The 24024-nt window shown below is 43.7% G+C and overlaps 1 protein-coding gene across 1 annotated transcript in view; it reads left to right on the forward strand.

Moving 5' to 3' along the window:
- The window catches only part of RHEX (regulator of hemoglobinization and erythroid cell expansion), an 89691-nt gene that overhangs the window by 48527 nt on the left and 17140 nt on the right, over window positions 1–24024 (forward strand). The window contains exons 4-5 of the mRNA XM_069238576.1: window positions 2439–2558; window positions 20572–20636. Coding sequence (XP_069094677.1) covers window positions 2439–2558; window positions 20572–20636 — 185 coding nt within the window. The remainder of the gene's footprint in view (window positions 1–2438; window positions 2559–20571; window positions 20637–24024) is intronic.

Raw genomic sequence — 24024 nt, forward strand, 5'->3', positions numbered from 1 at the left:
TTTGTTTAGTGATGAATTAGCATAAGGTCCCACCCGATGTGGTGCTTACAGCTGCAAAACTATACTGTACAAGCTCACGGAGGTGTATGGCATTAAGTACTAAGTTGTTGTAAAAGCAACTGAATAGTGATGTATTAGGAATTTGAGTGCCATAGGTGGATAATACAAAGGTGTTTTTTCTCATTTAATGCAATTTGTCATTGCAAAGCTAGAATCATGAATTTTCCAAAACACTGGAAATGAAAGTTCAACTAGAACAACAGTTGGCCACCATACATACAATCAGAAGGCAGCACTATCACAGCGCTCCTATGTTGCTTCCTGTCAAGTGTGGGTAGTTTATCCAGTCCTATCTTGTATTTCTGTTTTGTAGTTACACGTTCTTTTTTACACATTTATTTTCAAGTCTACACTTACTACAGTGCCAACAAAGCAGGGGGAGGCAGGTTGCCATTACCTGTTGGTGTTATTCTTAATAGCACAGATGTGGATTGTGATAAAGATCCCACCCTTTCTAAATGCAGTGTGGCGTACTCGGAACAAAATGTGTCACAGAAGTCAATTCTGTCTGTAAAAGCTATGTTGGGCTTTGAATGGTGGGGTACCACGCACCTGAAGAAGCTTAACACTGTCTCTTGAGATCATCTTCTCTGATAGAAGAACTGTGCCATTTCTAGGTAATAAGAAAAAATAAAAAATAAGAACATTATGAGATATTTACCATAAGGGTGTTGGCTTCAGGAAATGATTGCTTGCTGAGAACTAAATGTTCGATTGTGATTTTTTGAGATGTTTGATACTGTATGGCCATTCAAAGTCATTCAAACGTAAGTGATGCTTTATGTCATGATCACAACAACTGAGACACGTATTTTGTCCAGTCTTGCATTATATCTCTTCAAAGCCTTAAAAGTAAAAAAAGTCACAGTACTTAGAACAAGTAGAAGTGACTGGTAGATTGTATTTTATCTACTACGATATTTAATACATTAAATCTGTAAATTATAAATGTAATATATTTGCTTCCATTTTTAATAAGAGGTCATTATTTTGAATATAATGGTAAGTATAATATAAAGACCTGTGCACGATATTTGAATTCAATCCAAAATAAATACACTGAATTGATGGCGTTATTTAGCATGTAATACCACTCTATAAATATTTCTAAGTCGTCCAGATTTACAAATGAGAAATGGTTTCCTTGAGATCACATTACATCTAATCTGGGAAACCAGGATTCATACTTACAGCTTCTGAATCCACTTGGGTAGTATCTTCTTTCACCAGCGCAACATCATACCTTTCACAGACATGCATGCTCTAATCATTAGACATGGAATGGCATTGATTTCAAGTAAATCATTTTAGAAATAAACCAACAGATAACATGAAAATGGTGTGAATATAAGCAATATAAACATGCACATTGCAGAAGTTCCATGTCAGTTTACACCAATACCCACAGCAATGTCAAGTGTTCCTAACTACTGGAGCTTACCTTTTAAATTTTCATTATTGCCCAAGAGGTGCGTAAGAGTTGTTCTTATATGAAAGAATCATGATTGTAAGGAAAGAGAAGTTCACAAGATTCAAGTTAAATTCTTTTTTAGTAGATTCATTCCTAAACTTAAAGTTGCCGAGCAGATTTACAAAACTGGCTCCATTAAACAAGCCCATCTCTATACCATATGCAGTTTTTTAGGTCTGAGTTTTGAAAGCCCAGCCATTGTCTGTCTTCAATCAGCTGGCTTGATTCTTTGTTCATCACATCTTGAGTCTGCCCAGTCGAATATTCATTTCTCACCCATTGCTATTGGCTGTTTGTGTGTATCTTTTCATCTCTACGTATGCGCTTGTACTCAACTGCACAAGGTACTGCATTATGACTATAGTCCTCACTATTCACTCCTGCTGGCTTTTATGTGCATACGTTGAACAAGTTAGCAGAATATACCCATACCCACCGGCTTTGACAATGCTTGTTCTAATTAATGCAGTCCTCTATTTCAGCGTAGGAATAAAAGCACATTACTTAAAAATGAGTGAACTTTAAGAAACAGGTGACATGGTGTGGACAAGGCATCTACAAACTTTTTGATAGGCAGGCACGTTGGAAAGGCCCAATTCCTTCCCTTGTTAGAAGCTTATGCCAATGGACAATCCACAAAACTTGCTTATTATTGACAACAATAAATCCAGTCTACAGTGAAAATGTCCACTGACATGTGAACCAGGATCAGGGAAATTTAACCTATTGGTTTGGTGAGTTTTTTTCATACAAGAGTTTAACTTAAGAGGACCAAAAATATGTGAATCAGATACCTTGGTGTTTTTTTCAGCAAATCCCCAAGTTTCATTCTTACTGTGAACATTGGTCTGGCTGCGAATATTGAGTAAACAAGAGTCAAGGTTTCTCATTTTAACATTTTTTGCAGATAAGTTTTCCTGTAAACGTGGAGAAAGCACTTTAAAACCAGAGATTGTGGCAGCAGGTGTAGGACAGAAAGTGGCTGCGATGGTTCAACATCCAAAGAAAGATGACCAGGATGGTGATGGTGAGCTCTAACCTTCAAGGAACATCCTTCCCTGGGAGTGGGAGGGTAAAATGTTTAGACAAGACAAAATGGTGGCCAGGGGAGGTGTTGCTGCTCTTAGTTTAAAGCCAACCACCAACAAGACTCGAACTTCTTTAAAGCAGAAATGTTTTCAGAGTTGAATCTAATAAAATCAAACAACACCTCCGCACAACCCAGTCCTTCTCAGGGGAATCCCAACTCTCCCCCTATGTATCAGAAAACCTCTGCAACATAATGACTCTCTTTGTTCCACAAAAACACAAAACGAATGTATTTTCTGTCTTGATCCATAAATGCTTTCAGACTTCTTGCTCTACCTTCCCTCACCATTCTGTCCTTCATTCTGTTCTTTCTGTATCTTGATTATCTTCTCCAATTTTCCTCTGTCTCTGTCACTTTTCTCTTTCTTAACCCCCAACCCCCCACCCCCACCTCATTCCCATTTCCAGCCTGGACAATTATCAGCTATGCTCTCTCACATTTGACCTTTGTCTTACCCTTTTCTGTCCTCTTTGTAGCCCGTTGTCTTCTCCACATCTCTCCTCATCACTCCTCCACTCTTCTCTAACCCGTATTTTTAATGCTTTTATGGTTGTGCTTTTCTCCCTTTTCTGTTAATTAGTTTTACATTGCCAGTAATTCTCACCTGCAGGGGAGTCTGCTTGTTGGGAAGGGAGTTGCTGGACCCCAGTTTGGCTCCTTTCTTTTTCCACCTGCTTTTCCTCCGAAGTCTATCTCAGCACCTCGGAGCTTGGCCACACCCCCTGCCGTGCCCCCTTGATGCCGGCACTTTTCAAGGACCGGGCAGGTGTCCACACAGTGTTCCCATAGCAACTTATACCCACGGCGAGTGTTAATTTTCTAACAGGCCCCATTGAAACCATTTTGGGGGTGCCTGGCTCCTATGTGTTTTGCGTCATGTGCTAGGTTTGTGCAACCTTTATAAAGCATTTATAGTTTGTGCTTTTCTCCCTTTTCTGTTAATTAGTTTGAAGTTACCAGTAATTGTCACCTGCGGGGGGGGGGGGGGGGGAGCTGCTTGTTGGGAAGGGGTTGCTGGACCCCAGTTTGGCCTCTCTTCTTTCCAGCTGTTCTTCCTCCGAAGTGTGTCTCTGCACCTTGGCCACGCACCCGGCCACACCCCCTTGATGCCAGCCCTTCTCAAGGACCAGGCAGAGCCTCTGTGCAGCGGGCACATGCAACAGGTGTGCCAAAGGCAAGCTGTCTTTGCCCGTCTGTGGCCAGGACCCTCGGCCATTTTACCACCTGGTTCTACTCTTGGGAAACACTTCTGGAACTCTGAGAAGACTGTAAGTCTGAGCGTTGCGCTACATATGATCCTAATGCCAATCCGGCCCTTTACTGTTGTCCAGGCTGTGAGTTTGGCCTGGTACCAAACAATGCACACTCTTCTTTCTACTCATAACATGCCGCAACCCTTTACTATTTTAGAAACCAAAAGGAAGGTATCTCAACAGGCAATCTCCTGCGTGCTTCTGAACTCCCGATTGATAATAAAGAATTAATATGCATTTGATGACTTTATGGATCAGCATGCATTAGATATCATATTCATCACGGAAACCTGGGCCGACGCTATGTCGGTCCCAGATCTTAAAATTGCCCTGCCAATAGGCTTTAATATTGAAAGAGTTGATCGTCAGACTAAAAGAGGTGGAGGAATTGCAACTAAGTATCGTGATTATCTCAAGGTTACATTTGAGCCCAACACCCAGCTAGATTATGAAGCTCTCATGCTTAAATTTAAACTCAACAATACCAATCTTTTAAACGACATCCTATTATACTGCCCACGTGTGCCAAGAGATAAATGTATTCAAACTTAGCTTGATTTTACTGAATCTTGCATTGAGCTTGCCAATTTTACCATCGTGGGTGATATTAATTTTTATCTAGAGTTACATGAAAATAGCGACACTGAACATCTTATAGGCAGTCTTTGCCGTTTCGATCTTATACAGATTGTTAACGTGCCCACTCACCAGGCATACCGCACTCTGGATGGGGTTTTCACCAATAATCCCACTTGTAGTTTTACAAAAGCTTTGCCTTTGGCATGGACAGATCATAAGGCTATCTGCCTCTCATTTAAAGTCTCTACAAGTGATTCTTTGAAATCCATGGCTGCCACTATATTACAATTTTGTCCATGGAATAATATTGACCCCAAGCAATTAAATAATAATCTGTTTAGGCCCAAACCTACATTGGGAGGTAATATTGATTCAGCTACTTTCAATTATGTAAATTGGAGAGATTCCGTAGTCTCTTTATTGGCCCCAAAGAAAAGAGGGATGAGGCATAGGGAAAAACTCTCAGCCCCTTGGTACTCATAGGAGATTAAAGAACTTAAGCAGAAGTGTAGATGTCAGGAACGAAGATGGAGGAAGGAGTACAGTCAGGAAGAAAAATTTAAATACAAACTTCTTAATGAATATAAGAACTACAAGTCTCATTACTAGATTGGAGGGCCAACCGTCGGCCTGCCATGCCATTTCTCCAACAGTCCAGGTGTTGTCAGTCCTCCATTTTCTGGTGAGTGGCTCTTTTCTGGTTCTAGTGGGACTGGCTACAGGGTTTTCACAGCCCCAGTTCAGTACCATGTTGCAGGATGTGCTGGATGCCCTACTCAAGCATGTGCACAGGTATATTAGGTTCCCACAACCTCCAGAATTGCCCACTGTAAAAGCAGCCTTCGTCAACATATCAAATGTCCCACATGTAATTGGGGCCATTGATGGGACTCACATTGCCTTGGTACCTCAGAGGACCAATGAACAGGTCTATAGAAACAGGAAGAGTACATATTCGCTCAATGTACAAGTGGTGTGCCTTGCAGACGAGTACATAACACATGTGATCGCAAAATTCCCAGGATCAGTACATGATTTCTACGTCCTGAGGAACAGCAGTGTCCCTTCAATGGTCTCACAGCTACAGGGAGAAAGGGCCTGGCTCAAAGGTATGTGTACTGCCCTCCATGTCAGACATTTGTACCCCTCATAACACAGTCAGCACTCTGCCTAGCATTGTTACCTATGGTCATGTTCCCTTTTCCAGACATGTGACTCCATATACCCTAACCTGGCCTGGCTCCAGACACTTTTGAGACATCCAAATACAGGTGGGAAGAACAGGTACAATGAGGCACATGGCCGGACGAAGCAAGTGATTGAGCGGACTTTCGATCTCTTGAAAGCTAGATTTCATTGCCTTCATGTGTCTGCTGGTGCCCTACAGTACCGACCAGGGAAAGTCTGCAAGATAATTGTTGCATGCTGCATGCTCCATAATATGGCCCTCGGAAGGTATATCCCACTGTTGGAGGAGGGGGACATTGATGCTGGAGCAGTGTTTGGGGTCCGTGACTCTGATGCTGAGGGGGAGGCAGACGAGGATGAGGCACATGACAACAGGACTGACCTCATTCGTCACTACTTTCACTGATGTACAGCTATGTGTGAATTGTATGTCATCTGCACATAGAAGATGTATTTGCTGAAGCCAGTCTGTAGGCAGTATTTGCATGTATCAAGATGTGTGTGGAAACTACAGCCTTCCATCTTGGTTTCCGAACTTGAAGGGTGGTTGACTTACCATGAGGGGTAAAACAGAAAACCACGGCACATCCTAGAGAGTTGAAAAGTTCCACTTTATTCCTTTGTAATGTCTTTAGGTGAACAGATGACGTCTGGCCCAATCAAACATCCTGGGCACAGAGTCAGACGGTGACAACAGAATTCATGTTCAAATGGACAACAGCCAACAGTGTTTCGTCAGGTTAGACTTTTTCAAGGCTAAAGCTAGAAGTTTCATACGATGTTCCAAAATGCCCGAAATCGCTAATATCTTAGGAGATGATATAATGGTTGATAAACGAAGTGTCTGAGGACCCTGATAAGCCTCTGATACCTGTCACGGTGCTTGCTTAATCTGCTACCGGCATCGCATGTGACCATGAGAGGTAGTGGTAATGCACTGCTGCTAAGTACATGTGTGGAATGCTGGTGCCATTTTCCCGATATACACTTGTGCTAACAAGACGTATTGATTTAGATACATAGCGAGATGCCACGAACCTTCTCTCAGGAATATTTATTCTTCTTCTTGTGTAATCACGCTCAGCTAACTCGGATGGGTGCTATGACAATTATTTAATTTCCTCTGTACATTTATTACAATTCTATACTCCCATACTCGATATCACCTAGCGACATTATATCGATGATAAGAGGTTTTTACAGGACTAACTTACGAAAAATCTCTTCAACCATATAATTACGATGGAAGTTTCTAGATGATTATCGATCTCTCTATCTTTGTTCCCCATGGTATTCCCAGAATAAGTAGGGTTCTTTTTGTTATCATTAATGTCATATTAACAACGACAACGATTTCAATGTTGAACAATGTTTTGAGCTGGTGAACTACGAGCCTATTACTCTTGTGAACTCCATATTATTCTAACCTCTCTTGATTATGAATTAACAGACTATTAGTTCCTTTGACTGACCTTGATCCTTCTAAGCGCTATCCTGATATTGGGGATGGTAAGCTTCTTCTTTTTATATTCTTTTTATATTACTTTTTCACTAGCGTGAGCCACTGTATTCTATACTAACCACACATATGCACTAACCTTGCAATCTTAATGACAAATTGATCATGGGTTATGCTTTATTTACTTAGGTTGACTTTGTTATACGAACATAACTAAGTAAGTGACTACCTACCTTAGATTTCGTTGAATATTTATTCCGGAATGTTGGAGTAGATTGTTTTTTGGTCCTGAAGAAGCGTCATAGGATCCGGCTGGACCACTTGGACGCGAAACATGTAGACCTGTTATAGAGCGATACCACATAGTATCTATCTTTTTAGAGTGGGTGACCATCACCCTGACACTCTGATTTGTTTTTAATCTTGGTCTTCATCACATATAACTGATTAAATTATGAGTGATATTTGTTGATGATGAACCAATTTTAACTTTTTCTATTTTCACTCCACTTACACATGGGCTCTCCAAATTGGGCACCCTTTCAAAACAAAGGTTTTTGGATGTTCAACTTACTGAGCACTCCGGTTAAGAGCTTCCCCGTGTGGGGAGCCCGTTAGGCATTGCAGTACCAGCCTAACGAGGAGCTGTCCCAATGATGAAGCCAGTCATCCATTGTGATGCATGAGGGTCCTTGCTCCTGTACATTTCTGGCTCACTTTAAATGTCTAATTAGATAGGAACAGTGTACTCTTAGATTGTTTACGACTTTATTGGGAGGCTGTACACTGGACCTGTAATCTCCCGGTCCCTCTCCTTTTGATCCGCCATTGTGGTACAGCCTTATAGTTGTACCAAAGGTTTAGGGCTCTCAGTCTGCCTGTTTGGGGATATGTTAGAGGGACTTATCAGTCTTGTCCTGCTGTATAGGCATGTCATGCTGATTTGTAAGCTGCAGTTTGGCAAGTACCTGTCCCTGACTACTCAGGGAGGTGAACAATAGAGGATGTTACCTATGTTACAACTTTCCTGTCCCACTCGTCTGTGAGTGCCTATGCAGGCCCTTACATATGTAGTATCATAGCTGCTGGGGCAGTCATCCTGTGTAGGTGTTCAGATGCTGTGGATGTATGTCTTAGTTCACATGCCTTACAACTATGTGCCTGATTCCATTTCATTTTCCCTCTTCAGGTCACATCTCTGTCTGCAAGCTGATTTCTGTATTGTCTGGGACCATTGTTGACACTGGATGTCATTACAATTTTGATGTGCTTACACACCTGCCTGGGTGGCCCACTACATCTGTCACTTCAGCATTGTTGTGGTGCCAACATGTGTATATATTTGCAGCTTGCAAACAGGATTGCCACTACATAAAATGAAGAGACGTGCACCATGACTTATGTGAATTTGTGTTTATAAAGTGTATGACATCACAGTCCAGAGGAGTGGGGTAATGGTGTGGGTGCTGATCAGAGTGGGTTGTAAAGCTGTTTGTCTCACAGGTCCTGTATCCATTTGCCCGGTATGCTATGTACTTGGTATTGGACAGCCAACAGGGTGTAACAGTAGCACACAAGGGTGACAGTTCAGAAGAAGGATCACTTCCTGGTGGGGGGATTGGTCTTGGCCTCAGGTCCTGCAGGATGTCTGGATTGGCGGCGTCTTTTGCTGGGGGGTCCCTCAGCTTCAGGAGTAGGAGTGCTGGTGGCCTGTGGGTCCTCCTGCTGTGCTTCCATTCCAGTAGCAGGTGCTGATGTTGTTGGCAGTGGTGTTGCCTGATTACTGGATGGGGCCTGCTGTTGGGTTGAGGATGTCCGCAGGAAGTTGTTCAATTCCTTGAACTCCCCTAATATGGAGACCATGGTGGCATTGAGTGCCTGCCACTGCTGAATGGCCTCCTGGTGATATTCCCCCTGCAGCCTTTGCGTGTCCTGCAAGGTGGTGAATATCTGGCCAATCTTGTTCTGGGTTTGCTGGTAGGCTCCCAGGACTCTGGAGACGGCCTCCTGGCCAGTCATGTCCTGCACCAGCCTCTTCCCTTGGCCCACGTTTGCCCTCCCACTGGCCATTGCCCTCTGTGCCCCTGGTGCAGTGTGCCCCCTCCCACTGACAACAGGACCGTCATTGTCTTCGGTTTGCACTGTTGACTCCTGCCCCTGTCCTGTGGGGCACACTGTTGTTTGATGTGACTTTGGGACACAGGTATGGGAAGTTGGGCTCTGCTGTGCATTGGCTGCCACAGGATAGGTGGTTTTAGTTGTGGGCAGTGTGAGGCTGGTGGTGGTGGTCCGACCACTCATGCCTGATGGGCCAGGTTCATCGTCCACATCCAGACTTCCAGGGGAGTCCTCCCCTATTGGACCTGCTTCCAGGCCTGGGCTTTCTGTCAATGGGCTCCTCAGTTGTGTGGCAGTACTTGGGAGACCTGTGGAATGAGAGGTATTGTGTCAGATGATGGTATTGTAGCAGTGACACACATGGTTGTATGTCATCTTTAAATGGATTTGCAGGGCAGTAATTGCATTGACAGTTACCAGTCCACTGCTTGTGTTACCATTAGTGGAATGTTGCAATGGGACTACTTAGGAGGATAGTTATTGTTTGCCTTGCTACTGTCATTGCCATGTACTGATGTGCATTCCTTATACTTATTGGGGATGGGGATTTAACGTGCAATTGCAGAGATGTGATGTGGATGTAGCAGTCATGCAAGGGTGGGGGATTTTGCATTGTGGTAGATGTGGTACTTGCTGCAGTGGGAGGTAGCCATGCACTAGGTGGGCCTGTGAGGGAATGGTGTCAGTAGGGTGATGTGGCATGCAAGGGTGGGTATTGGGTCTATGGTGGGTTTGTGCATGTTAGGGTGGTGAGAGGGTGGTGAACGGGGACATATTGGCCGGGGAATACAGTAGACTTACCAGTGTTCAGTTCAGTAGGTATTCCCGTCAGCCCTTCTGGATGTAGAATGGCCAGGACCTTCTCCCACGGTGACATTTCTGGGGGAGACAGTGGGAGCCTACCACCTGTCTTCATAACGGCAATTTGGTGCCTGGAAGCCATGGCCCGTACCTTCCCCTAAGGTCGTTACACCTGTTCCTAATGTCCTCCCTTGTGCGTTGATGGTTCCCCGCTGCATTCACCCTGATGACTATCCTCTGCCATAGGTCGTTCTTCCGGGCTATGGATGTCTGCTGAACCTGTGTTCCAAACAGTCGCAGCTCTACTCTGACGATTTTGTCAACCATTACTCTCAGCTCCTCTTCTGGGAATTGTGGGTTTTTGGTGGTGCCATGTGGTTGTGTTGTGGGTGGGGGTGTTTGTTGTGCAGGGATTCTGGGTGTGCTGTTTGTTGATGTGAATTTGTGTAGTGGTATGTGTATGTGCTCTGTGGTGTTTATGTGCAGTGGTGTGTTGTGTGATGCGTGTTCAAGTTGATGGTACCTGTAGTATCTAGGTGCAGTGCCTCCTTTCAGTGTGCTCTTGCCTCGCTCTGTCAGAGTTTCTGGTTGCAAAGGGTTCTGGAGGTCTTTGGTGATGACTGCCAAACTCAGAATGATCCCCTTTGTCTCTGATCCTTTCTCCCTTCCATGAGGGGTGCTACAGGGCTCCTCACTTAGCCCTACACTTTTTAATATCTGTGTCACCTCGTTGGCAAATCTTATCTGTAGCTATGGCTTTGTAGTAATTTCTTATGCAGATGACACAAATCTTGGTGTCAATCACATCTAAAGTTGAGGAAGTGGCCAACAATTATAGGAAGTGTATGGCTCATATCGTGAGCTGGATGGAGAAAAACTGTCTAAAATTAAACTCAAACAAAACTGAGGTATTACTCTTTGGGAATGACATCACCATTTGGGATTCTGCTTGGTAGCCGTCTAATTTAGGTCCACTCCGTTCTCCAGTGCAAAAGGAAAGAAACCTAGGAGTTATTTTTGAAAGAAAATTATGCTTCTCTGATTAGATCAATCAAATCACTTAATCCTCTTTTTCCTACTTAGTTTTATAAAAAAAAACTTTCCTTTCATTCCTCTAGATCTCCAAAAGACTGTTATTGTGGCATTAGTCATCCTCAATATCGACAATTTTAATGCCTTATGTCTAGGCTCTCAGCAACGTTTATTACAAAAAATTCCAACTCTTCAAAATGCAGTTGCCAGGCTGCTTTTGAAAATTCCGAAATTTACACCAGTTTCTCAGTCCATCCGAAGCCTTCATTGGCTCCCAGTCCGGGAAAGGATAAATTTCAAAACTCTTTGTGTGGTGCATAATCCATCGAACCGTCCCTGAGTACTTTCAAAAGATGTTTATCTGGCACACATCAGGCCATACATTTAGGTCTAGGCTAAACTAATAGCCATTCCCAGAATAAATAAGACGAGATGGGGCAGCAGGAGTTTTTCTTTTTGTGCCTCTAAACTTTGGAACTTGTTGCCCTGGATGTTGAGATCTCAGTCTAATCTACTTCTCTTTAGGAAAGGGCTAAAACACGGTTCTTTTCTCATGCCCCCAATTACATACTGCAGCCTTTGCATTTGCATCAGGCACACTAGCAGTAAGTCACCCTCGTTCATTCGAGCTCTGTATAAACTGGTTACTATATATATATATATATATATATATATATATACAACAACAGTCTATTAACTAGGGGAAAAGGCATTTTTATTTTCTCAAATGTAAATCTACTGTTTTAAGGATATATCACAGAATGGTGCCAAACAGAAAACTCTGCACCTTAAAATCTGTCAGAGGAGCAGTGGTCTGGGAAGTTGTGGGTAGTGAGATATATACAAGGCAAAAAAACAACCCTTAGGGTAATACATGTAACCAGTGGTAGCACAAACTATAAACAGTTATAATAAAGTTTCTTCAAAACAATCTGCCAGACTACATCTGTCGACATTTTGACCTTTTTGTAGTAATTCTGGAGGAGACAATATCAGGATGGGGTAGGGAGGCTATTTAAAGGGTCGACATTCTGTTTGAATGAAAAAAGAAGCCAGTTTTATTTTGCATTTCATATGAGGGACAATTGACAAACATAGATTTGTGGCATGGTTAGTGATGCATGCCAACCCGACATTCCAAAAAATCAATGATCGCAGATCTAAAAGGGGCACATTTAAGGGTATATAAAATGTGCACAGTGTGGGCACACAATTCTATGAATGATATACATTTAAATAAAGAGATTTACCTTTGAGAACATACATTGGTTGTCCTCCTTGGTCGAGGGGATGTTATTGTCATTAAATAATTAATACGTATTCATATACAGTAATGGATGCTTACATGTTTTGTTTAAAATTTCTGTCAGGGAACCTTTTAATTTTTTACCCATTAATACCCAGTTCCTTTATGAAATTCCATGTTTTCCCTGTCTTTTGAATCATATTGAGTATTTTAGAGTATTATGGATCACTATTATTGATTAAAACTGAAAAGGCACTACAGTCAATTTTCAATGTGACCAGGGGAAGTTCTACCCAAAGAAAAGTTAAAGGCAATAGTGTAGAGGGAGAAAATTGGGAGTAGAGTTCAATACCTATTTAAGAACTATCGTGGCAAGTCCTTCTTTTTTAAGTTACTTTTTCCTTTAATATTCGTGAAAACTGTATAGAATTTAAAGAAAACTTAGTGAAGGGATTAGTGGAAATTGGACATTTAAAACATACTGAAAAAAAGAAAATTCTAATAAATATAGGGTATTGTGAGTCTCCAAATGTTAGCATATTTATTATTTTAATACACAACTTTCAGATCAACAAAATCTTTAAATGGAGGTTTTTCATTTTTGGTTGTCTGCTGTTTGTTGAGAGTGACTTACCTCTGATGTTGTTTCAGAATCTAGGAAGCGAAAAGGCTCGACTATTCGAATGTGAGTGATAGGTTTCAAGAAGTATATAAATGGCACATTTCAGATTTGATAGGTACATTGTTTATTTATAAAACAATGGAGAGATTACATAGGTATTTGGCACTACTTCAAGGACAAAGGCCCAAACACTCACACAACTAAGAATTTTGTTAAGTAAGAGCAGCGATGCTGTGGAATAATTTTCAGAGAGGTAGGGTACTTGCATCTGCAAGCAACATATTTTACATCTATGCTGTACAAGTCCACTGAGACACAATGCATTATCTACACAAAGATGTTGCCAACAAACAACCTAAGCGATATGTTAGGAATGTAATCACAATACGTAGGGAATAAGAAAATATATTGTCCCATTTAGTCCACGTTATGATTTCCCACCAGCCAGGTATTTTCAATAAGATTGGAAATTACAAGAAAGATCGACTGGGGCATCATTTGGCTGCCTTACATAAAATCAAAAGGCAGAACTATCACAGGAATTGAAAGTTGTTCCTTGTCAGTTGAAGGTACTTCACTCAGTCCTGAATTTCTTTCTGTTTTTGTACCAATATGTTTGTTTCTCCAAATTCAAACTCTGTACAAGCACCACAATGCAAAAAAAGAACCAGACTGTTTATGTTAGTCAATCAGTCGACTTGTACAACGCTGCTAATCATCTGCAAGGGTATCCAGGCACTTGCAAGGTGCAACAGGTTCAGTCGAAGAGAGAAGTCTTCAGTGCTTTTCAGAATTCCAGTAGTGATGGGGAGGTGCAGAGCTGCAGGCGGAAGACGTTCCAAGCTTTTGCTGCGAGGTAGGAAAAGGAGTGTCATGTGCTGGTGCTTCTATAGTTGTGGAGCACATGAGCATTTGATCGGGGGCAGATTAGAGTAGTGTGGCCGGTTGGTGGAAGTTCAGGTGGTGGTTGATGTATGCCCCAGGTTGTGGAGGGCTTTGTACACATGGGTCAGTAGCTTGAATTGTTATCTCTTCTTTACTGGGAGCCAGTGGAGTTACTTGGGGTGGGGGAAGATGTGGGCTCTGTAGAGGAGGTGAAGGTGAAGTCTGGCTGCAGCCTTCCAGATGGCCTGTAGTCTTTTGAGGAGGTGTGTAGAGAGCCTGTAGTAAACAGCATTGCTGTAGTTGCGTCTGCTTGTGATGGGGGCTTGCGTGACGGTGAGTATGATGTTGGTAGGGAGCCAATTGAAGTGCCTCTGTGGCATGCACAGAGTGAAGAAGCAGGCTAATGAGACTGTGCTGACCTGGGATGTCATAGTCAGTTTGCGTTAAGGATGATGGCGAGGTTCCTGGTGCGACTGGATGGGAAGGCTGCTGGTCCTAGTTCCTCAGGCCACCAGGAATCATTCCAGGGGTGGAGTTTTGCCAGAGATCAGAATCTCTGTTTTGTCGGCACTGAGCTTCAAGCAGTTCTCTCTCATCCAGTTGGCAACGCTCATTATGCAACTATGGAATTTGGCTCTGCTGGTGGTGGAGTCCTTGCAGAGGGAAAGTGTAAAGTAGAGGTCCACGAGTGAAGGATGAGTAGAATATTTATTAATAAAAGCACTACTTTAGATACACGTCCAACCGCTCCTAAAGCTGGATGTAACTGCCTTATCTTAAACAGAAATACATTCTGGATACAGCGTAGGATGTAAAATGCACCACGCTCACTGTACTGTTAACTACAATATATAACAGAGAGGATAAGTTGAATGTCATCTGCATATGAGATGATGTTGAGCCCGTGGGATCTGACGATGTTGGCTAAGGGTGTCATGTAGGTGTTGAAGAGGGTGTGGCTGAGGGATGAGCCCTGAGGGACTCTTCAGATAATGTCCTTGGGTTCAGAGGTGAATGGGGTTCGGCTGGCTTTCTGGGTTCTTTCAGTGATAAAAGAGGCGATACATCTGAGGATGTTCACTCAGATACTGATGTTGTCTAGTCTGGTGATCAGCGTGTGGGTGGATACCATTTCAAATGCTGCTAAGAGGTTGAGGAGGATAAGAGACGCTGCCTCTCCTTGATTGAGGCGGGCTCAGATGTCATCTGTAGCTGCAATGAGAGCGGAGTCATTGCTGGGGTTGCTGTGTAATCTGGACTGGGATGAGTCGAGAAGGTGGTGTTGCCTAAGGTGGGTGGTGAGTTGTTTGTTGATGGCCTTTTTCAGTACTTTGGCTTGGAAGGAGAGCAAGGAGATGCATCAGTAGTTCTTGAATTCACTGGGGTTGGCTGATGGGTTTTTGAAAAAGGGTTGGATCTCAATGTGCTTCCAGTCTTCTGGGAACGTGGCCGTGGCTATAGAGGTGTTGATCAGAGAGGTTAGTTCTTGACTGATTTTGTCTTTTCCAAGGTTGAAGATGTGGTGTGGGCAGGGGTTATTCAGTGATCCTGAGTGGATGAATTTCATGAGGGTGGCAGTAGTGGTGGGGCTGTGTAGGTTTAGAAAGTCGGTGTGATCAATTTGGAGTTTGAAGCTCTTGTAGATGGTACAGATCTTGTCGTAGAAGTAGATGGCGAGTTTGTCACAAAGCTTCTGTGAGGAAGTGATGCTGTTCTCAGTGGCTGCGGGGTTGGAGAACTCCCTGACAATGTTGAAGAGTTCCTTTGTGTTGTTGGGGCTGGAGTCAATAAGGGCGGCTAAGGTCTCTCTCCTTCTCCCTTAGAAGTTGATGGTAGAGGTTTAGGGATGTCTTGAAGGAGGTTCTGTGCCCTTTGTAGTGTGCCATATTCTTTCCCATTGTTTACAGATGCTTTTGGCTGTCCTGAGTTCTTCAGTGTACCAAGTGACCTGTTTGGTGGACCTTTTGTGTTGGATGCCCTTGATGGGGGCGACATTGATGGCACATTTAGTGATCTATGCATTGACATTCTTGACCACCTAGTTGAGGGAAGTGGGGAGTCCATTAGGTTTTAGGTATTTTGTCCCAGCTGTGGAGAGGGCTGTCTCTCGGGTGCAAGTGGGGGTCGTGTGCTGGTGATGTTGAAGTGAAGGATGAAGTGGTAGGTCCAGGTGAGTTCAGTGGTGTGGCTGTGAGTGACTCAGTTGGTTGAGGTGAATATGGGATTCAGAGTGTGCCCTGCGGTGAGTGTATGGTAGTGAATGAATTGGGTGAGTCCTATGTTATTCATGCATTTGAGGAGATTGGTGGAGTTGGAATCGTTGTGGTCATCGAAGTGGAAATTGAGGTTGCCGAAGAAGATGTGGTCATTGGAGTCAATGGTGAGGGGACTGATGAAGACAGTGATGGAACTGCAGAGGCTTGGGTGAGGTCCCAGTGGCCGGGAGGTGAGGGTGCCTCTGATGATCGACTTGACACTGGATCTGAGTCTGAAGTTGAGGTGCTCCATGGTACGGCTGAGGGTGTCCGTGGTTGAGGCACATTGGATGGTTTCCTTGTGGATTATAGCGACTCCTCCTCCAGGTGAGTTGGTACAGTTACTATGGATGATTTTTTATCCTTCCAGTACTGCTGTGGTGATCTCTGGGGAGAGTGAAGAGTTGAGCTATGTTTTGGTGAGGAAGGTGATGCCAGGAGCTAGGCTGGAGATGAGGTCCCATATCTCAGTAGGGTGTTTGCACTGACAGTGTGTTTTGAAGAGGATGCACGCGAGCTGGTGGTGGGGCGCTGTGGGGACGTGGAGCGAGGTTAGTGGTGTGGTGGGAGGTCTGCGTGGTGCTGGGGGGTAAGCTGTTGACTGTGTGGACGTAGATGAAGCTGCAGTAGGAATGCAGGGGAAAGGGCCTTCTGTGAAGCAGGGGGAGGCATGGCAGCAGAGATCTCTGGTGTTACCTGTGATCAGTGCACAGAGTTCGACCACAGAGTAGCTGTAGTGGGGAGCAGAACCAGGGTTGCTGGCATTGAGGGTGGTCCACAGTGGCGGCAGCAGAAAATCTCAAAGGGAGGGGTGGGCAGGAGTGGTACGGGGGGAAATAAAATATATATTTTTTAAAGTACCTGTCTCTGCTGCCCTGGCTGGCCGCCTCTATTCTCTTACCACAATGGTGTTGGTGTCCCAGCAGTCCATGGGACACCAGCACAGTCTCCCTACTCAATCCTGGCACTGTTCTCATGCTACACTTAGCATGAGAGCAGCGCCAGGATTTGTCTGAGTGGCTTGATCTGCCACTCAAACAGTGCACTGGGGTCTGTGCAGTTTCTCCAACCAGGCTGTGCAACACAGCTGGGTTGAAGAAACCTAAGTACGCATGTCAGTTTGGCCGGCCTAAGATGGCCAGCCAAATTGACATGCGCACTTAGTGCACTCACTCCAAACCTCCCCCCTCCCATGGCCCAGCCCCTCCCCTCTCTGCACATACTGGCTGAGCCAGCAGCTGAAAAATAAAACAATATTAAAATATAATTTTATTTTTCAGCTGCTGGCTCAGCTAGTAGGGCGACGGTCCTTCGCCATTGTAAGGTGCCGCCTAAGGTGGTCAAGGCGCAGATGTGTGCAGGCAGGCTTGCCTTTGGCACACCTTCAGTGGGTCAGCCAGGAAGTCATGCTGCAGCCACCATTAAGTATGTCCTCGAAGGTGAAAGGAGTGTGGGTGTGAGGTGGGCGCAGCTAGCAGAGGCGAGAAGAAGAGGCAGATGAAGCACACAGGAGAGCAGGTAAGGAGCAGGGAGAAGTGAGAGGGGGGATGCGAGAAAGGTGCTGGGAGTGGAAAGGGGGTAAAAGTGGGAGAGAGAGTGAGAGCAAAAGGTCAGAAAAAGGCAAAAAAGAGAGTGCGAGAGGCAAAGAAACGGAAATGGCAAGTGGGAGTGTGAAAAACAAAGAGTGAAAGGTCAGAAATTGGCAAAAAGAGAGTGCAAGAGACAAGCAAAAGAAAAAAGCAATGGGAAAAAAGAGAGCGAAAGGCCAGAAAATGGCAAAGGAGAGGCAAATGAGAATACAAGAGGTACGAAGAGGCAAATGGCCACAAGGCAACAGCAATCGGTGGGAAAAGAGCCCAACAACAGCTTGCATCTGGTCCTGAAGGGCCTCAACTACATTTTCCTCTACCAAATCTCCTGCGACGCCATGACAATGGCAGATTGTGTGCTATATAAATTGGTACGTATTGATACATATTTTGATGATAAAACATGATGTTTGATGTATCAATAAACTTGAACTTGGCAAATAATTATGCATATCCATTGAAGATACCCTGAAAGCTTGACTGTCTTGTAGCATTGAACTGCTCGAAAAGCCAAGCCAAGTCCTCAATATTCTGCCAACCTCGCCTCTAACTAACCTTCTGCATTAGTGTGCACAGAGAGTGCCTGCTCTGTGCATCCTAGGGGCCCTCACAATATCTTGCTACAAAGGCAGATGCTGGCAGAGGGGCCATTGCAGTGAGTACTCTAGGAGTCCTGTACTCCTCTTGTCAACATGCGCACTTGACTGTTTCCTGTGTTCCATGCTCTCAGGGATCCACAGACGTTTGTATTTCATCTAGGAGTTCTGCCATACTTAGTTGTATCTGTCATCCTGATTTTATTACTGTGAAAAAAACAATCTATGGGTATGAATATGCAGGACTAAATCAAAAACTCAATTTGCATTTCTTAAATAGCAAATTTTAAGAAATGGTTGTTTGAGCAATGTAAAGTGGGATGTAAGAAAATAGCAAATTCCCTAATATTGATTTCTTAAAATTCGCAATTGATATTAGGGAATCGCTATTAGGGAATGGGACTCCATTCATCCCTATGGACCTGAAGGCCCATAGGTGCGAATGGTTTTGCATTTCCCAATTTGCGAATTCCTGTTAGGAATTTGCGAATTAGTTAATGCAAATCCAAGGATGCTGGGGGCCTAAGGCCCCATTGATGCACCCCCCTCCAAAAAATTGTGCACATGTACAGTGCACACATGCCCTGGGGCATGTGTGCGCAACATGGCACTTTAAACAATACATTTCAATGCATTTTTTTAAATTGCACACGGTTATCACCAAATTTGAATTTGCGGTAATTGCATTTCCTAAATGCTCACTTCGCATTTAGGAAATGCATGATACGTGTGCACAAGTAATCGCAAATATGTATTCCCGATTTGCAATTACCTATTTAGGGAATCACAATTTGTGATTCCCTATTCAAAGTCGCAATTTTAGGGAATCAATAAAATTGCGATTCCCTAAAAGTGCACTGCACTGCCTTTCATACATCCTAAAAGGCAATTTTGCATTTGCAAACGGTGGAATTTACAGATTCGCATAGTTTGCTAATGCAAAATCCTTTGAAACATCTGGCCCATAATGAGCTGCTTGCTCACCCTGAGCAGAGTCTGTCTCTCAATCCTCTCGGCCACTCTTCTTTGTTGGGGTGACCGCATGCTTGACCAGGGCTGTCAGAGTCTTGCAGAAGCATCCATGTTCTCGCACTTCATCACTCTTTTCTATGTTTCTCTTTCTCGGTTTTCTATCTTTGTCTGTACCACTGGCACAAATTAAGCAGTGGGATTAAGAAAAATAAGGTTTAAGGTCACAATATTTCCTAGAGATTCAAACTTGATTTATACTGATGCAAAACACAGGGCAAATCTATTTTGTTAAACAAAGAAGTCATCTTTCATTAATCGCTGCTTTTCAAAAGGAACGAAATGACCTTGACTCCACCTTAGTTCCATCTTTCACAGTTAGCCAGTGGAGAAAATGGGAGAAAAATATATCTCCATGTCTTTTCTAATCATAGTAAGGTTGCAGAATTATTTTGGTCATTCGTTAACTCTGGTACAACAGCTGAGTTAAATGCTGCTATCTCCATTCCCCATTACACAAAAGTAAACAATCATTGGCAAAGCCAATAAGTCTCACCTTTGGGACCTATTAGCATTGTCAATACATTTTAGCCATGCTGCACAACATGCCTGATCACTTCGCTTGTGATGCGTATGCTTTTTTTCTTTTTATTTGCTGATGCAATTCAGATCGGCACATTAAAAGAAAGAAAACACATGAAAGTGAGTGTTTTTTTTTGGAAAGCTGTTTGGGGACAGCAACACAGTGGGAGTGCGGATGCAACATTGGGGCAAACCAGTGGAGGGAAGGAACACGCGGAGGAAGCATGGAAAAACACTAGGGGTTGGAGAGGCGTGGCCGAAGCATCACAGGGACTAAGGGGACCATGGAAGGTGTTGGTGGAGGGTGAATAACACAAAAAGCACAGGGAAGAGGGGGAAAAGGGAGAGCAACATGGAGTGTGGAGGGCAGGAAAGAAAAGTAAAAAGTGAGCGAGACAGAGCAAGGAGGAGCTGGGAGGTGGAATAGTTCATGGGGGAGAAATCAAAGTGGGTTGGGGAGGATACAAGGGCATAGGAAGCAAGCAAAGGAAAGTGGCAATGAAGCCAACCAATGGTAAGCAATAGTGGCACATAAGCCTAGTGTAAGCTAACAATACATCTTGCAACATGGATTTACCATTTTTCTCACCAATAATATTGTTCTATAGTGTTGGCAATGGTTCCCAGGCTTCACAAGCAATCAGTTGGCCACCAATGAGGGATCTCTCTTACTAAAATATTCAAATATTTAGGCCCAGATGGTTAAGTCATGATATGGTAGTAATTCCCAATAAGCAGGAATATTATCTCAGTGACTCTTATTTTTCTTCCTTTAGATGAAAGCGACACCTCCTCCGAGAGTTCAGAAAGTTCAGAGGGCAACCGTCACCCAGCCTGCCAGGTAACTGAAAGAAAAGCAGCAGCACTGAGTTAGAATTAAGGGGTGTATTTCCACAGCTGTTATTCAGGACCAATGGTCCCTACGTCTGCCTGTTTTCTAATTGCTACGCCAGAGGATATAGTTGATGTTACTAGAATGACAGGTGAGGACAGACTCAGTGATTGGTTACAACAGCTTTAAAATAAGAGGATGTCCAAAACACAAAGGTCTATTGAATAATTCATTAATGTGGACTAGTGTATCAAATAACTTCATATGGTTATTTATTTTACCCCTACTTTTGAGTGTACCTGTCTATGGAAATTCTTGATTTACAATCTATTTTAACATATAGAAATCGGAATACACTAACGCACACATATCTCCTAAGAACTGATAAAGATTGAGGGCTTGATTTAGAGTTTGGCGGATTGGTTACTCCATCATGAGTGTAAATGATATACCACCTGCCTTATTATAAGAGCATTATATCCAATTGCACTTAGAAAAATGTGGGCAGGATGTCCATTACACTTGAGATTGAGTACTAGTCTGCCAAACTCTCAATCAGACCCTTAATGTTAATAATCCTTCACACTGCAAATAAATATATTTAATTTAATATATTTGCTTTTAAATATTATTCTCAGAAGTGTTACTATAAAACTAATAATGTCTTTGAAATCTGGACTTAAGAAGAGATGGACCATTGAAGGATATCTATATATGAAACACAACACACATTTTCTCTTACATAGTATCCTGATGAAGGCTTTTCAAAATTGACTGAAGGCCCAACCATCCCAACCAAGTCAAGATACTTTCTGTAGGCTGTTCCCCTACGTTGTTCAGCATAGAACAATCAAGTTCATCTTTCCCTTCTCCTGTCATGTAAATAATCATGGGGGGATGATATACTTTGAATTGAGTGTGTCTATAACACATGTTTAAATAATCTTTCTTTCCATATGTGATTGCTGTGCTTCTGTATTGGTTATGGGACGAAGTGTGGTCACAGGGGCACAGCCATGTTTACCAACACGTGGATGATAAACATGTAGAGTTAATTCAGTCAAAACAATTCACAGTAACTTCCATGGTGTAAGACCTGACAGCCTTAGGGTGGTTACCCCTAACCTTTTGCCTGCCTCCCTCCCTCCACTTTTTGGACACTGTTTTTGCTGGCTTTTAGACTCTGCGCACTTTACCACTGCTAACCAGTGCCAAAGTGCTCTCTCCCTTAAAACATGGTAACCTTGAATCATACCTGATTGGACTATTTCATTTACTTATAAGTCCCTAGTAATGTGCACTCTATGTGCCTAGGGCCTGTAGATTAAATGCTACTAGTGGGCCTGCAGCACTGGTTGTGCCACCCACTTAAGTAGCCCCTTTTCCTTGTCTCAGGCCTGCCATTGCCAGGCCCGTGTGTGCATTTTCACTGTCACCTCGACTTGGCATTTAAAAGTACTTGCCAAGCCTAAACCTCCCCTTTCTCCACATATAAGTCACCTCTAATGTGTGCCCTAGGTAACCCCTAGAGCAGGGTGCTGTGTGGGTGAAAGGCAGGACATGTACCTGTGTAGTTTACATGTCCTGGTGGTGTAAAACGCCTAAATTCGTTTTTGCACTACTGTGAGGCCTGCTCCCTTCATAGGCTAACATTGGGGTTGCCCTCATACAGTATTGAAGTGGTAGCTGCTGATCTGAAAGGAGTAGGAAGGTCATATTTAGTATGGCCAGAATGGTAATATAAAATCCTGCTGACTGGTGAAGTTGGATTTAATATTACTGTTCTAGAAATGCCACTTTTAGAAAGTGAGCATTTCTTTGCACTTAAATCTTTCTGTGCCTTACAATCCACGTCTGGCTGGGCTTAGTTGACAGCTCCTTGTGCATTCACTCAGACACACCCCAAACACAGGGTACTCAGCCTCACTTGCATACATCTGCATTTTGAATGGGTCTTCCTGGGCTGGGAGGGTTGAGGGCCTGCTCTCACACAAAGGACTGCCACACCCCCTACTGGGACCCTGGCAGACAGGATTGAACTGAAAGGGGACCTGGTGCACTTCTTAGCCACTCTTTGAAGTCTCCCCCACTTCAAAGGCACATTTGGGTATAAAACAGGGCCTCTGCCCTACCTCATCAGACACTTGCTGGAGAAGAAACCTGAACCAGAAACTACATCCTGCCACGAAGAACTGCCTGGCTGTTCAAAGGACTCACCTGTCTGCTTTCTACAAAGGACTGCTGCCTTGCTGTTGGCCTGCTGCCTTGCTGAACTCTTGTCTAGCTGTGAAAGTGCTCTCCAAGGGCTTGGATAGAGCTTGCCTCCTGTTCCCTGAAGTCTCAGGACCAAAAAGACTTCTCTTTTTCACTTGGACGCTCCGTGCGCCGAAATTTTCGACGCACAGCTTGTTCCGCAGCGAGAAAAATGCCGCACACCGACGCTGATCGACGCGACGCCTTCGGGACGACCGGAACTTCGACGCACGGTCTCGCAAGGACAACGCCGCCCGACTTCCAGAGGAGAAATCGATGCGACGCCTGCCGTGAGATCGAAACTTCGACGCGCAGCCCCGCAGAACGACGCACAGCCGGAAAACAAGCAGGAAAATCCACGCACAGACCCGGGACATCTGGCAATCCCTGCGATCCATAGAAAGAGACTGTCCGCGCGCCGGAAAACGACGCACGACTTCCCCGCGTGAAAAATAATGATGCAAGTCCGTGTGTGCTGGGGAGAAATCGACGCACACACCATTTTTCAACGTACCTCTTCTTCTGTGGCCATCTGAGGAGATTCTCCACTCCAAACCAGGTACTTTGTGCTTGAAAGAGACTTTGTTTGCTTTTTAAAGACTTAAGACACTTTATATCACTTTTCAGTGATATCTCTACAAATTTACATTGCAACTTTATTTGTTTTGACCTACAATTATCCTGATAAATATTATATATTTTTCTAAACACTGTGTGGTGTATTTTTGTGGTGCTATATGGTGATATTGTATGATTTATTGCACAAATACTTTACACATTGCCTTCTAAGTTAAGCCTGACTTCTCGTGCCAAGCTACCAGAGGGTGGGCACAGGCTAATTTTGGATTGTGTGTCACTTACCCTGACTAGAGTGAGGGTTCTTGCTTGGACAGAGGGCAACCTGACTGCCAACCAAAAACCCCATTTCTAACATTGGTGATCAGCGGTGAGGATAGGACTTGTGTTTTTGCAGTGACATACAGTAGCTAAGTATTTCACTACCTACCCACAGTTGAAGGTCAACTTGATTTTTATCTCTTTTTGCAAAATTCGTTTGTTTTTTTTCCTGACAATTTTCAAAAACTAAATCGTCACTCAACATGTCTCTGACTGGGTCTCAAATGAGAGACTTTGATCTAGTCCT

This window comes from Pleurodeles waltl, chromosome 6 (assembly GCF_031143425.1).
Source record: "Pleurodeles waltl isolate 20211129_DDA chromosome 6, aPleWal1.hap1.20221129, whole genome shotgun sequence".
NCBI classification, from domain to species: Eukaryota; Metazoa; Chordata; class Amphibia; order Caudata; family Salamandridae; genus Pleurodeles; species Pleurodeles waltl.